General features: G+C 40.5%; 1 protein-coding gene across 3 annotated transcripts in view; it reads left to right on the top strand.

Moving 5' to 3' along the window:
• DDRGK1 (DDRGK domain containing 1) overlaps positions 1–14740 on the top strand; it is a 45077-nt gene that overhangs the window by 19141 nt on the left and 11196 nt on the right. For 2 of the 3 annotated variants that reach the window (XM_089526383.1, XM_089526385.1), the window contains exons 3-6: positions 693–799; positions 1759–1860; positions 8707–8829; positions 12275–12313. In XM_089526383.1, coding sequence (XP_089382509.1) covers positions 693–799; positions 1759–1860; positions 8707–8829; positions 12275–12313 — 371 coding nt within the window. The remainder of the gene's footprint in view (positions 1–692; positions 800–1758; positions 1861–8706; positions 8830–12274; positions 12314–14740) is intronic. The other variant, XM_089526384.1, reaches the window with a different exon arrangement.

The raw sequence follows: 14740 nt of genomic DNA, 5'->3' as shown, positions 1-14740 counted from the left end.
CTCAGTCCCAGTGATTCAGTCTATGAACTCCCTTAGTTTGGAAAACACACCGCACTTTGAATAGGCTCCAAACTCTCATGAATTCAGGTCAAGCCTTCCACTCCTCAATCCATGTTACCATTAAGGAGGAACAGGAATGCAGAGAAGGCAGGCTGAAGACTGAAAGGGGTTTAGGTCCCCTTTTGAATTAGCCCTAATTCTCCTGAGCATGTCCTTGAGCATTAGATATTGGGAGGATATATGGGAGTGATAGATTGCTATACTGTATGGTTTAGTGTGATTCATGATCCCTATCGTATCTGAAATTTGTTGTCCTCTGATTTTCAAGTTTGGATCCAATATTTTTATTTTTGTTTGAAATTGATTTCTCCAACAAGAGCCCCATCTGATTAATGTGAAAGGTTGTCAGAGTAATGTACAATCAAAAAAATTCAAAATGTGCAGAACAGACATTTGATAACTGTTATATTTATATTTCCATTCAAAATTCTGCCAGGATTGTTCCCATGGATAACACCAGATTGTAGCTGCATCTCTGAAAAGTCCTCCTGATCAGGAAAAGCATAAGAAGTTTCCTGAAAGATTAATGATGGAGCCAGCTGGACTGGCCTCCTGTGGTGTTATCACTTTGATAATGAACTACTGCTCTTCTTCATCTCTTTTTCTTTTTAACTTTTAATAACATAACCTAGAGGAAAATGATGGCACTGAAGCTCCTGAGCCCCAGTTTTCTGGAAAGGTTGGCGCAAAGAAACAGCGAAAGTTAGAGGAAAAGCAAGCAAGAAAAGCTCAGCGAGAGGTGAGTGTTATCAAACTCAGATAGGCGGGTTCAGTGGGTCCAGAGAGGCAATTTTGTCTCACCACTGCCAAGCATAGGCTGCCCCCACTGCCAAAAGGGGAACATTTTCTCAATACCAGAATTGGCCAGAGATTCATGGGTGGTTAAAAGAAAAGCTCCCATCCTCATCCCCATCCCCATGCACACACACTAAAGCAGGGTCCTGAGCCTTGCTTTCAAGGAGAAACATTGAACAGAATCATTCCAATTAGAGGCATGCCAACATAATTGAAGAAATTGTCTGCAGCCTGATGGTATAATAATAATAATAATAATAATAATAATAATAATACATTGTATTTATAGCCTGCCTCTGCCTGCGGATCAAGGCGGATAACAACAGACAAAAATAACAATAAAATACAACATACAATTAAAATACACCTTTCTAAGTCATTCCCTATCCCCACCCCCCCACCAATCATAAAAAGTAACAAACTAAAACAATAACAATATAAAATGATCAGCAATGTAAAATATTAATTAAAAATAAAAATTAGAGGTAATTAGAGGCAAGACATCTAACTTTCTTAGGGTAGACGGGGGGCTATCAATATCAGTGGAGGGGACCTCAAAAACGGCCACCTCATCCAATTCCCTGCCATGCAGGAATGCACAACTACAACACTCCTGAAAGATGCCCAACCAATGTCTGATTAAAGACCTCCAATTGGTCTGAAGCTGGGTTTTTTGCATAACCTCTGAGTGAAATATCCATGTTTTCTTCGGTAATTTTTTTTTACTTCTGTTTATAGATGCGGAGGGAGGCTGTTTAAAGCTCTTGCTAACATAAATTTAGTACAGATACTCTAATAAACACTGTTTTTAAAAAAAATTCAGGGACAAGTGATAGTTTTTGTAATGTATGATCCTCTGAAGGCTAACATTTGACTTTTCTCCCATCCCTTGAATTATCAAAGGCTGAAGAAGCAGAACGGGAAGAACGAAAGAAGCTTGACAAGAAGCGAGAAGAGGAGAGGTGTAAAGAGGAAGAGAGACAGCGGCAGGAGGAGGAAAAACAGGTGGGCTTTAGTGTAGACCTAGAATAAAGTGGGGAACCTTTTACGGTCTACATTCCCGCTGGGGAAGCTTTCTGGGTGCTGCCATGTCAATAATGGATAGTATCAGTAGGCACACCCATTACTTTCTCACTTTTCTCACATTCACTATCTTCACCCATCTATTTCTGTTTCTCCTTTTCTCTTGCTTTTTCACCCTCCTTCTCTTTCCCCTTCTGTCTCCGGTTATCTCCCCACTCTGTCCTGTATTCCAACGTATATGCTTTAAAATTCCATTGTTAACACTGGAAGTCTTTTTGAAACCAAACTGCTGTGCTAATGTGGGAGGGGGATAGTTTTCAGGAGGGGTTTTTAATGCACCTCCCCCTTCATGTCCCCAGGAGAGCCCTCCCCCCCAAACAAAAACCCATGTCTGCTGTTCTGTCTTGGTCAAGGGTAGCTTATCTGCTCCCCTTTTCTCCTTGTTTTGCTGTTAATTCATGCTCAGTAAGAGATTCTGGGGGCAGCTGCTGTTTGCATTTCCTATTGTGGGTAGGTGCACACAAATACACTAGGATTAGCTAGCATAGACTCATGCTTTTTCCCAGATCAAACTTTATTGCCTTGTTTACTGCAGACATGCTGCTGCAATCTTGCCAGTGCTTCTAAAAAACTTTTAGCTATTTATAGAGGAGGAAAAGTGGGGACGAGGTAGATGTAAAAAGGCTTTGTTAAAAAAAAGTAGTTTCACTGTGAGAGGCTTTGTTAATTGAGGTATGCCTGTATATGCTGTACAGTGGTACAGTCTCACAAGCATCTCCTCTCCTGCTTGCTAGATGAAAATAGGTTGCTGCTGTTAATGCCTGTAAACAACAATACCAAGTGCTATTCTGCTTTCAGTCCATTTGCATACACACACCTGCTTCTGCTCTGATTTAAGATCAGAAGATTGTTTTATTTATTTCTTTTAAAGATCTATGCTCTGGGTTTTGATCAAACGGTTCTCAAGGCAGCTTGAAACACATGCAATAATATAAAATGAAAGGCGTGCACAGCATTCCCTTGGTTAGTGGAAGAGGCTAGTTGCCTGCTTGTTTACAATGTGGTAGTCTCAGGGCAGATGTTGGTGATTTGGGTTTTCTAGAAAACGTAGACAATTTGCTGGAAATATTCTAAATATTGTTATCTGATTTAAAACATTGTTGTTGTTGTTGATTGCCATCAAGCCAACTTCTGACTTTTGGCGATCCTATGAATGAGAGATCTCCAAATCCCTGTGCCAGAGGATAAAAAGACATAAATCAGATACCAGGAATGGGAATACACAAAAACAGATGGCAGAACATTTCAATCTCCTTGGGCATTCCATCTCAGACCTCAGAACAGAGATCATTGAACAAAAGAACTACAAAGGTAGATTGGAAAGAGAAACAGCAGAACTGGAATTCAGTATCTACTTTGAAGCTAAAAGGGTGCTTCTCCCATGGATTTACAGTCTAAAATTTACAGGAAAGAGCAGGAAGGCATAGAGTGTGAATGCAGATATTAAAAGAGTAATCATAATCACATTACTCAGAAGTCAATCTTACTGAGTTCAGTGAAGTTTGTTCCCTAGCAGAGATTAGAAAAGTTAATTTTGGGCCTGCTGGTTCTGCAATCCCTCAGCTGGTTTGGCTGCTGACCAGTGCTGCATCTGCACTGCAGAAATAATACCACTTTAACTGTCATGTCTGAATGCTTTGGAATTCTGGGTTTTGACCTATGGTAGTTCAAGAGGTGTGAGATTACTTTATTTCTGCAGTGCAGATGCAGCCCATGCAAGCGAGAGATTCTGGGGGCCCCGCTTCCCAAGCCTTATGATAAATGCGTTCTGGCCTCAGGCTTGATTTTATAGTAAATGAAGAGTATGGTTTGATTTTTTAAAAGCCATGGAGAAGGTGGGCTTTAAAGAGACAAGAGCTGATATGATGTGGACATACTGGGAGAAAATGACAAGCATACCAAGCAGCAAGATAATTTAAAAAGTGACATTTATAGGTTCGAAGACAGTTGAAGCTGATGGAAGACCGAAGGTCATGCATGGAATCAGGATATATTGAGATGCAAGGGAAGAGAGTTGTGTGCTACTCCCATGGAAGGCACATTTTATACGTATATATGGTGAGAATAGCCTGCAGGATCTATCTGTCCCCAAGAATGACACATGTTTTTCTATGGATATACCATATTCCAGAAATCCCAAAACATGGCCTTGCTGAATTATAATAAATTAACAAATTCAATGGCTTACTGAGGGCCTGAATCAAGGTAGTGGATTCTTAGTGCACTGTGACTAAGATAGTGCCTAAATACTGTAAAGACCTCTGTTCCCATCTGATCTTGGAAGCTAAACAGGGTCAGTCCTGATTAGTACTTAGAAGGGAGACCTTCAGTGAATACCAAGTGCTGCAAAGCTATGTTTCAGAGGAAGGAACTGACAAAACCATCTCTGAGTATTCCTTTCTTTAGAAAACCTTATGAGTCACCATAACAGGTAACTTGGAGGCACACACACAGAAACACTCCCTAAAGGCACCAGATCCCATCTGATCTTGGAAGCTAAGCTGGGTTGGCCCTGGTTAGTACTTGGGTGGGGGGACTGACAGGTGCTGTAGGCTATATTTCGGAGAAAGGAACTGGCAAAAGCTTCCTCTGAGGATTCCTTGCCTAAGAAAACTATGAAATTTGTGCAGTTGCTATAGTCAGCAGGCAACTTGAAGGTACACGCATGGCTGAAAAGGTATATGGAAGCACTACTCAGTGTTGCAGTCCCTAGACTAGTGCCAGTTACCTCTCCACACACCAATTTCCATTGTAAGGCAGAGATGGACCCATGTTACCCTAGTGATGTTGTTTGACAGTCACTCCCAGCATTCCTGACCCTTGGACATGCCATCTGGGGCTGCTGGGACTTCCAGTCCAACAACATATGGTTTCCTTCCCCTGGGTGTAAGACAACTTTTGGGGGACAAGGAAGAAATTGCCCATAGTAGTGGGGTCACTAATACCATTTTGCTAGTCCTTATATTTATTTTTACATCCCTACCTTTGCAACACTAGACCAGTATTTGGGTGCTCATGTGTGCATGTCTTTTAAAACCTGTTGATGGGAATAGTTTTTATGTTTTTAGGAGTGCAGATGTGTCAATTTCGTGGTCATAATTTTAGGTGGGGTTCCAAGTACATGCCCCCATTGCTTCTGGGTTTTGAAACCATTTCTTTTTTAAATACCTTCTTTCCTCTCAAAAGTCCCAGTGGTCGTGAAAGATATTCTCAGCTTGCAATGGCTCTTTGCTTCAGCATTGCACAGCCCTGGGAATTTCCCTTTTGCCCCTGGAGATTTTTTGGTGGAGGAAATGGTTCGCCGCAGATATTCTATTAGCAAGAGAACAAATGTCTCACCTACTTCAGTTTGGAAGTAGCATATGATGCAAACCTGCCGCCTTTTGCACAGCACTTTTTTCACCTTGCATACTTTCTCAGTTTACAAGCCAACCCTATTTCAAACCAACAGTTTTAAACACTGCTTTAAGAGATTAAAGGAAGGCTTCTTACAAATTTACTTATGCTTCCCACATGAAGAAAAGAAAAAGGGAAAAGTTGTAAATTAGTCTTCAACTTTAACTTGAATACTGTGGCCTGAATCCTGTAGGTAGTCACCATTTGAGAAGACTCATGAAATTAGCATTGTTTGCCTATGTGTTCACTCACCACTCAAAAATCTGTAGGACTGAGGCCATTGTAAGCATAAAAGTAATGCTATGTATTTCACTTGTCATTGTTTTCTTTCCACTTGCAAGGGATGTTTTTCAAAACTTTGGATAGTTATTGAAAGTTTAGACTAATACTCAGATCAGAGTCACTGTCCAACTGTCATGAAAGCCACCAGCCTCCAGTAATGCATGTGTACAACATAGGCTGCATCTACACTGCAGAATTAATGCATCTTGATACTGTTATGACTCAACACTATGGACTAATGGGATTTGTAGTTTTGAGAGCTCTTTAGTCTTTTCTGTCAGAGAGCTTTAATGCCACAGCAGACTACATGTCCTAGGATTCCATAGGATGGAGCCATGACAGTTAAAGCACTGTCAAACTGCATATTGCCTCTCCAAAGCTACATCCCTAGGTTAGATCCTGATTTTGTCTTACCCAGGATAGACCTGCTAAGATCAGTAGGGCTTAAGTGAGTCCAGACTAACTTTGTTTCTGTTGATTCAAGTGATCTTTATTAAGTATGACTAATACCACTCAGTGAAGAATACACCTGTTGCATTTAAGTTGCTGTAATCCAGGTGTTTTGTTTTATTTAAAAAGAATAAATTTGGATTGTTTCTACACTACACCACTTAAGACTTCATTTGTTGTTCTTGTTCTGTGCCTTCAAGTCGTTTCCGGTTTATGGTGACCCTAAGGTCAACCTATCATGAGGTTTTCTTGGCAAGAGTTGTTCAGAGGAGGTTCGCCCCTTGCCTTTAACGGTGGCTGAGAGAGTGAGACTTGCCCAGGGTCACCCATTGGGTTTCATGGCTGAATTGGGAATGAATTCTGGTCTCCAGAGTCCAACACTTGAACCACTATGCCACTCAAACCAGCTCTCAATTGACTATGCTCAAACCAACCAACTCAAACCACTATGCCACGCTGACTCTCAAGACTCCGTACCAATCTTCATATTTATAGGGGGGAATGGACCAGTTCCAGAGTTTAGATAAAGTTAGATTTTGACACAACATCATGGCCATGGTGAAGGTTAGGGGTGCTGTTCTCCAAAAAGTAACTTTTAAATTTTAGAAACAAATAATTTGGCACAGTTATGCAGAAAAGAAGAGCCAGTGCGGTGTAGTGTTTGAATGTTGGACTATGACTTTGAAATCAGGGTCCCCACACTGCCATGAAAACCCAGTGAATGGCGTTCAGCAAAGTCACATGCTATCAACCTCAGAGGTCACTGGCAAAAAACCCTCTGAACAAAGCTTGCCAAGAAAACCCTGTGATTGGCTTGCTGTAAGTTGGAAGTGATTTGAAGGCACACAACAACAACAACAACAACAACAACAACAACAACAATTCAGAAAAGAGAGTAACTTGCTTTTCACTGCTTTTCAAGGCTAGCCATAGAACACTTACACTACACCACCTCTTTTATTTACACATCTTTTTATTAAAAACAAAAGAAAGCAGAAAATAATGTGTGTGTGTAAAATATTTTCTAAATATACATAAAAGAAATGTATGTATTAATAGTTTACAACCTAGGGTGGTACTACAATATTTGTATCATACATTTTAAAATTCTTTTGTTATAATCTTCTACAAGTCATTAAATCACTTTTGACTTCCTTCCACCTTAGTGTTGGTTCTTTCTTCACATTTCAGTTTCCCTGTATTCTGTTCTTATTCACTGTTATACTGCACACATCTATCATGAATTTTTCCAAATTTTTACCATTTGGTTTCTGAGTTTTATAATGAAAATCAACCTGATGCAATACACACATAAACAAATCCATTGACCACACCACCCAGATCCTCTATTCCCTCCCTGCGGATCTAGTGCTACAAGGCAGTGGCACTTCATTTTCAGTTTTCTCCCATTCCACTTGGTTTGTTTCTCTAGCTCTCTGTAGGAAAAGCTGCTTCTCTCTCCCAGCAACTCCTATCATCCCACCTCCCCCTGATAGTATATTCTTTTGGAAACATCTACATGTCTCTGTGCGGCTTCATTCCAGCTGCAGTTAGATTTTCTTTTAAGAAGAAAGAGGGGTTGCTTCAAAAAAAATTGGTTGTCTTAATAAGCTATATCAAAGAACTCTTTTATGCTCCCTGTTTTGTCTTTACCTTGCCATGATTTTGTCTTAAAGCTGTGAAAACATATGAGACTGGACTGGGCTGTGAAGGGAGCTGCTTCAGAGCAGCAACAAAAATCAGGGGTAGAATTCTTTGGGAAAAGGAATGTGTGGCTCCTAACTTTTATAACCCTAGTTTTGAAAACAGGTGCTGTGCTGGGAATGTCTGGCAAGTTCTGGTAATATTTAACTTCCAGAAAGTGGCCTGCAAAAACTCAGGCATATGGGCTTCTAGCCCTTCTCGGTTTTGTAATGTTGGATGAGAAGATGCTCTACGTATGTTCAGAGCCTTTCTGTTTTATTCTTACTGCTCAAGAGAAATAGCTCTTTACCTATTAGCCTGAACACAATTTGAACCCTCTTGCTGATGTACATAAATTGATGTTTTTCTATTGATCTAGCTAAAAAAGAGATGTAAAATTTTATGTATCGATTATCACAACACTGTAGAAGTGTATCTCTCAGTTTAATTGTGGCAGCTAAGTCACTTTAGGCACATAGTAGGAAGCAAGATTGCAACTTTGCAGAGTTTAGAAATTTAGCTCCTCATCTTGCACCAGATCGTGGCCAGACCTGATCACAGAAAAAGAACATATTGGGGTGGGAAGGCAGGGACTTCCTACTGTCTGCAGCACGTCAGAAATGGGCTTATGCAAATTGGCAGAACTTTTTGCTGTATAAGAATCAGCATGCATGAAAGAGCTTTGCCTCCTTTTGGTTAGCAAGTCAAAGAAAAAGAAGGGTCAAAGGGACACCTTTTTAGCTCAGCAGTGTGAACCAGAGATGCATCCTTATTGTTTGCCCCTTGTCTGGTCTAATTTAAGTACCATCTCCATAGCAAGGTAAGTAGAAAGTTTATTAATGGTGATTTAAGAATTTGGTGTGCTAGATAGTAAACCCTAGGAATGTGCCTTCCACTGAAGTCAGACCACTGATCCATATTGCTCAATATTTGTTCCACCACTGTTCTTTCTTTCAGGAGGAAGAAAAGAAGAAGGCAAAAGAAGAGGAGGAACAGCGGGAGTACGAGGAATATCTCAAGCTCAAGGAGAGCTTTGTAGTGGAAGAGGAAGGGCTGGATGAAGCCATGACAGAGGAGGAGGTAGGCTCTACTATCTGATATGGAGGTTGGGAGTTTGCTCTAGACCTGGAACAGAAGTTGGGAAAGTTGAGTCTGAAACCATTTATTTCCAGCTAAAATGGAACTGAAATAAGTAGGTGAGAGAGAAAATGGTGTGAGGAGAGTGTTCTGCCCAGATGTAGGACTAGGAAGAATCCTGGAACAATCAGATCAAGGGCTGTGGCATAGTGCTGGAAAAAAGAAATGCTTAAGAGCAAACCATATACAAAACAGATCAATTATATGATTCTCAGCTATATTTCACTGGTCAACTGGCTGGTCTCCCATCCTAAATTCCTAAATTCCCTAAAGGCACCAAATCCCACCTGATCTTGAAAACCAAGCAACATCAGCCTTGGCTAGTATTTGGATGTGAGACCATCAACATATACCAGATGCTGTAGGCTGCATTTCAAAAGAAGAAATTGGCAAAACCATTTCTAAATATTTGTTGCCTAAGAAAACCCTATGAAATTAATGAGATTGCCATAAGTCAACAGGCAACCTGGAGATGTATGCACACAACCTAGCTCATTCTCAGCTAGGATGGGCATAACAGCCAGTTGATCAATCAAATATAGCTAATTCACTGCTCATCATCTGACCACACTTAAAATATTTCCACTGTGAAAATGTCAGTGTACTTTATTTATTTATTTTGCTGTGGTATCATTTACTAGCAAAGGCAGAAGTGAGGGCAACTGTTTTCCTAGTCCTACATTGGTCAGGGACAGCCTTAGCAGCCAAGTGTGTTCCACCTACAGTAGTTACAATAATAACATCTTCCAGAAGTCCATCTTCCAGAAGTCCCAAGTAGTACAGCCAATAGTCAGGGATTCTGGGTGCTTAAGCCCAAAACATTTCAAGAAGCAAAGATGGAAAACCACTATGGTAGATGTCTCCAAACATGGACACAATCAGACTTCACTGGCTTCTTTGCAGTTAGAATAAACTGTCTTAAGGCATAGAAAAGTCAGGTTCAAAGCTTCACTCAGACTTATTAAACAAAGGGATCTTGTAGCACCTTTGAGACTAACTCTGCAAAAGAAGTTGTCGCATAAACTTTTGTAGACTTGGTCTATTTCCTCAGATGCTTGGAGGAAATAGACTTAAGTCTGTGAAAGTTCATGCTACATCCTCTTTTGGAAAAGTGCTACAAGATCTCTGCATACTGATATTCCAGAGTAACTCAGCTATGTCTCTGAATTCTACCCCCATGGATGATGATGATGATGATGATGAAGAAGAAGAAGAAGAAGAAGAAGAAGATGATGATGATGAAAATGATAACTATTAAACATAATCATGAGTTTAAAATGGATTTAAAAGATTAAACAAGTTTACAGAACTATGTACACCAGTATTTGCGATACATTAATGAGGCCTAAAGGGCTTAATAAACAACAAAATTTTCACTTGACACCTCAACAAAATGAGTCCTCCACGGGGAGAGCATTCTACTGTTAGGGTACCACAGGTGAAAAGGCCCCCTCTCATGTCCCAGCATAGTATATTGACCTCACTGGTGGGGCATGGAGAAGGGATCCCAAACAGACTTAACCTCCCTCAAATGTCTAGGTCTCAAGCAACATAGAAAACATTACTGAGGTTGTTCTGGCCTCAGCTGACCCCTCACAGATTTACCATTATTATTATTATTATTATTATTAACCTTTATTTATGAAGTGCTGTAAATTTACACAGCGCTGTACATGCAATCTTTTTAGCTAGACGGATCCCTGCCCTCGGGCTTACAATCTAAAAAGACATGACACAGAAGGAGAAGGGAGTGGTGGAGGGAAAGGGTAAGAGGTCCAGCAGTTCCTCTCTACCTCCGAGGCCTGGACCAAGGCAGATGGACTGGAGGGAGGGCTTGGTTTCATAATGGATGGTTAATCTTCCAGGGAAAATACATACTCTCAAGTAGGATAATGCATATACAGTACATAGCAATACAGGAAATGGTTTGATAAACAGGCACCAAAAGAACATCAAATAGTAACCATTGGTCTAAAAGGGGAGAGAACACAGGTACACATTTCTGAACTCCTTTTGGGAAAGACATAGGAAAATAAATCTATTTTTATGTCATTATCTCATAATCAAAGCTGTCTAATTTACTCTGTAACAAGCACAGGTATCAAAGCTTCTGATTATGATCTTTTGTCGTTAGCCTGTCTTTAATGCTTTAATAATACTTGACCATAACACACACACACACACACACACACACACACACACACTTCTTTAGCCCTGCTCTGAACCCAAGCTTCTGCTTTGGGTGTATATTGATCAAAAATGGTATTAGAAACACCCTATGTTCAAAATTCAACACCCACACTCTGTGGGGCCTTAGTTATTCTGTGGACACCTCTGTTGAATCATTGAACAAAAGGCATAATTTTAGCCAAGCTCTCTTTTATGTTGATCATTGCAGCTGGTTAATATTGCAGGCTAAATGTTGCCCTTGGGTGCAAGACGAGCAGAATGTCCTGGAAGGCCGGGTGTGAAATGGTTTCTTCGATAACAGAGTCATGAACGTGTGAAAACCTTCCAAGGTCACTGGATATAAAGTGCCATCTTGTCCTAAAACAAAATGCTTTTGCTTCCCACCATTTTATTGAAAGCTTATAATATCAAGCGGTGGTCCTTTTCTCATAGCATATTTACAAAGTTTTTTTTCAATTGTTTTATTCGAGGATGTGTGTTATCTTATTTGTCATTCCAAAAGCCCAGGAAAAGTGAGCTAACACTCCGATCCACACTATTAGAAAAGAGAAGTGGTGTTATGTATAGAATCTGTAATGATGAATAAGCTTTTAAAATGCAGTATATTTTCACATCTATGAGTCAGATCAGGGGGTGATTTCATAGAATCATAGAGTTGGAAGAGACCACAAGGGCCATCCAGTCTAATCCCCTGCCATGCAGGAAATCCAAATCAAAGCATCCCCGAGAGATGGCCATCCAGCCTCCGTTTGAAGACCTCCAAGGAGGGAGACTCCACTACTCTCCAAGGAAGTGTGTTCCACTGTCGAACAGCCCTTACTGTCAGGAAGTTCCTCCTAATGTTGAGGTGGAATCTCTTTTCCTGCAGCTTGCATCCATTGCTCCGGGTCCTAGTCATGGCATATAATATGGTTATGGCAGTGGATGGAATGTTTTCTAAGCTAATTCAGAAAAAATTTTTATAAGAAACTGATGTGTGAGTTTTTGGATGTTTCCAAAACAGGAGAAGCATCCAGTCATACCTAATCAGTCCTGGGACCCTTTAGAGTATACTTAAATGCAAGAACCTTCTTTTACTGTTTTCTGTAGATTTATAAACAGAACAGGTTTCCTTCATTTGCTTTATCACAGTTGCCATGTTAATTTCTTGAACACACTTCTCCTTTTGACTAATGACCATTTCTCTTGTTCTGCTCAGTCCCGTAGCTTTCTAACAGAACTTCTTGACTACATCAAGGTATGTTACTCTCTCTTATTTTACTCATTCTCTAAGATTTAATTTTAAAGAAAGAAATACTCTCCTTTTCTGGTGCTGCAGATCTAGTAACCATCTTATAGCATCTTGCTACAAATCTAAAGGATATAAGCAACCATCAGGTTTAAGAAGCCTCCGTGGAGCAGATTGCTGATATTTACTCATCAGTTTGGTCACTGTAGTGGGACCTGGGATGGCATTGTTTCAACAGCTCCACTTGGTTGCCAGTCTGTTTCTGGGCACAATTCAAAGTACTGGTTAAAGCCCTACACGTCTTAGATCCAAGTTATTTGAAGGACTGTATTCTCCCTTATGAGCCAACCCATGCTCTGAGATCTGCTGGGGCAGCCCTTCTCTCTGTCCTACTTCCCTCATAAATACATCTGGTGGGAATATGGGAAACAGAGCCTTCTCAGTGGCTTTTTCCAGGGTCTGGAACTCCCTTCCCAGACAAGTTAGACTGGCAGCCTCCCTACTTTCGACTCTCAGACAAGCAAAGACTTTTCTATTCTGACATGCATTTGATAAGGGATTACATAAGGCCCATCTTACACAATGCATTGGATATTGCTAATTGTTGAGCTGGTGATGTATGTGTGTGTTCTAATGATACATGTTTTAACCTGGTTTTCATTTTTTTCGGGATCATGTGTATTTTTAACCTTTTTTTTAAATTGTTGTAAGCAGCTTTGAGTCTCAGTCTGGGGAAAAGGCAGAATATAAATAAATAGATAATTGGTTTTAGACATGGCCCCTTCACCCACCTTGGTGCCCATGCCACAGTAGAAATAGGACCAGCTTCTGTAGATTGCAGCCCCTCTGAGCTGAAACTGCAGCTGTAGAGTACAGTTTTATGGGGTTCCCTTTTCCTACACAAGCCTCCTGAAATTATATTGTCTGTTCAGGGATTACATGCTCTACAAGGCTGGGGCTGCAGGAATCATTGGCTATTCTGGTAAAACTACTCAGCCTTCCTCTCTTCCCAGGGGAGGCATTGTAGTTCTGCCTCCATCTGAACTGCTTACCTGAAGATGTTTGGGGACAGGTTAGAATGACATTATACCTGTGTGTTGACTAGTGCTTTCACTGTACAGGGATGGATGGGGCATGGAAAGAGCGCAGTGTTGGGATTAGCTGCCTGCCTGGGTTTGCTGTTTCACTTGCTACCTATTTTGTGGCTGGAATTGCCAAGAGTCTGGACTGCATCAGGCTGGTCTTTGTCTTGTCAAAGCTGCTGCCTGGTGCATCAGGGCCATAGGATTGACCTATCTTTATGTTTTTACCCTGTATCATTTTAAATGAAGATGTGCTTGTAGGACTCTGGCAGTCCCAAGCTCTGAGAACTGGTTTTCATGGACTGGTTTCAATTTACTCAGTCCATAATACTCAGTTCTCTAGCTTGGCTGTATCTGACATCATAATTAGAGAACCTGTGAGCTCAGGTTTTATCTGGATTTCCAGGATTTCCCTGTGGATAGCAAATTTTTTATGGATTCTCCAGTCCCATTATATACAGTGGCGTAGTAAAATGGTGCCCCTTACATAAAATAGCAAAATCAAGGTTTGTTTATGGGATTATTTTAAATATATATATATATTTTCAAGCCATGGGTGGCTGAATCCACAGATGCAGATCTGTGGATATACAGGGCCAACTGTACTATTACTGTTTCTGCTACCACTTTATTTACTTATATTCTGTATTTCCCATTGCAGCTGGGACTTGATGACAGCTTACAAAAAAGAAAACATACAGACAAAATATAGGTTAAAACATATAAAAAGTTATTGTCAAAATGCAACCCAGCTATCTATTGAATTAAAACAATAAAATATATACATCACCCAAAGGATGCTGAGCAATGGCTCCTCTTCATCCTGGAGAGAAGTGACCAGTGGGGTGCCACAGGGTTCTCTTCTGGGCCCAGTGTTATTCAACAGGATGAGATCATAATTTAAAATGACCTTAATAGATTAGAAAGCTGGATCAAAACTAACAAAATGAATTTCAACAGGGATAAATGTATGGTACTGCATTTAGCCAGAAAAAAATGAAATGCATAGATATAGGATGGGGGACACATGCCTGAACAAGACTATATGTGAAAGGAATACTAGGAGTCCAATAATAATAATAACAACAACAACAACAACTATTATTTTAAACCCCACTTTTCAACCAAAAGGCTATCAGAGCAGCTTACAAATTGTTAATTAAACATTTCCCTGCCCTCAGGCTTACAGTGTAAAGAGACATGACACAAAAGGAGAAGGGAATGGCAGTGGGGAAGGGGGAAAGTCCAGCAGATCTTCTCTCCCTCAGAGGCCTAGACCATGGCAGATGGACTGGAAGGAGGGCCCTTCTTCTTACCCTCATTAAGCCCAATGGAGCTGGCTTACCTCTCTCTC

Source organism: Sceloporus occidentalis, unplaced genomic scaffold (assembly GCF_023333645.1).
Source record: "Sceloporus occidentalis isolate IW3139 unplaced genomic scaffold, rSceOcc1.0.p SCAF_5, whole genome shotgun sequence".
NCBI classification, from domain to species: Eukaryota; Metazoa; Chordata; class Lepidosauria; order Squamata; family Phrynosomatidae; genus Sceloporus; species Sceloporus occidentalis.
Note: the sequence above shows the minus strand (reverse complement) of the source record. Positions and strands in the feature narration are given on the sequence as shown.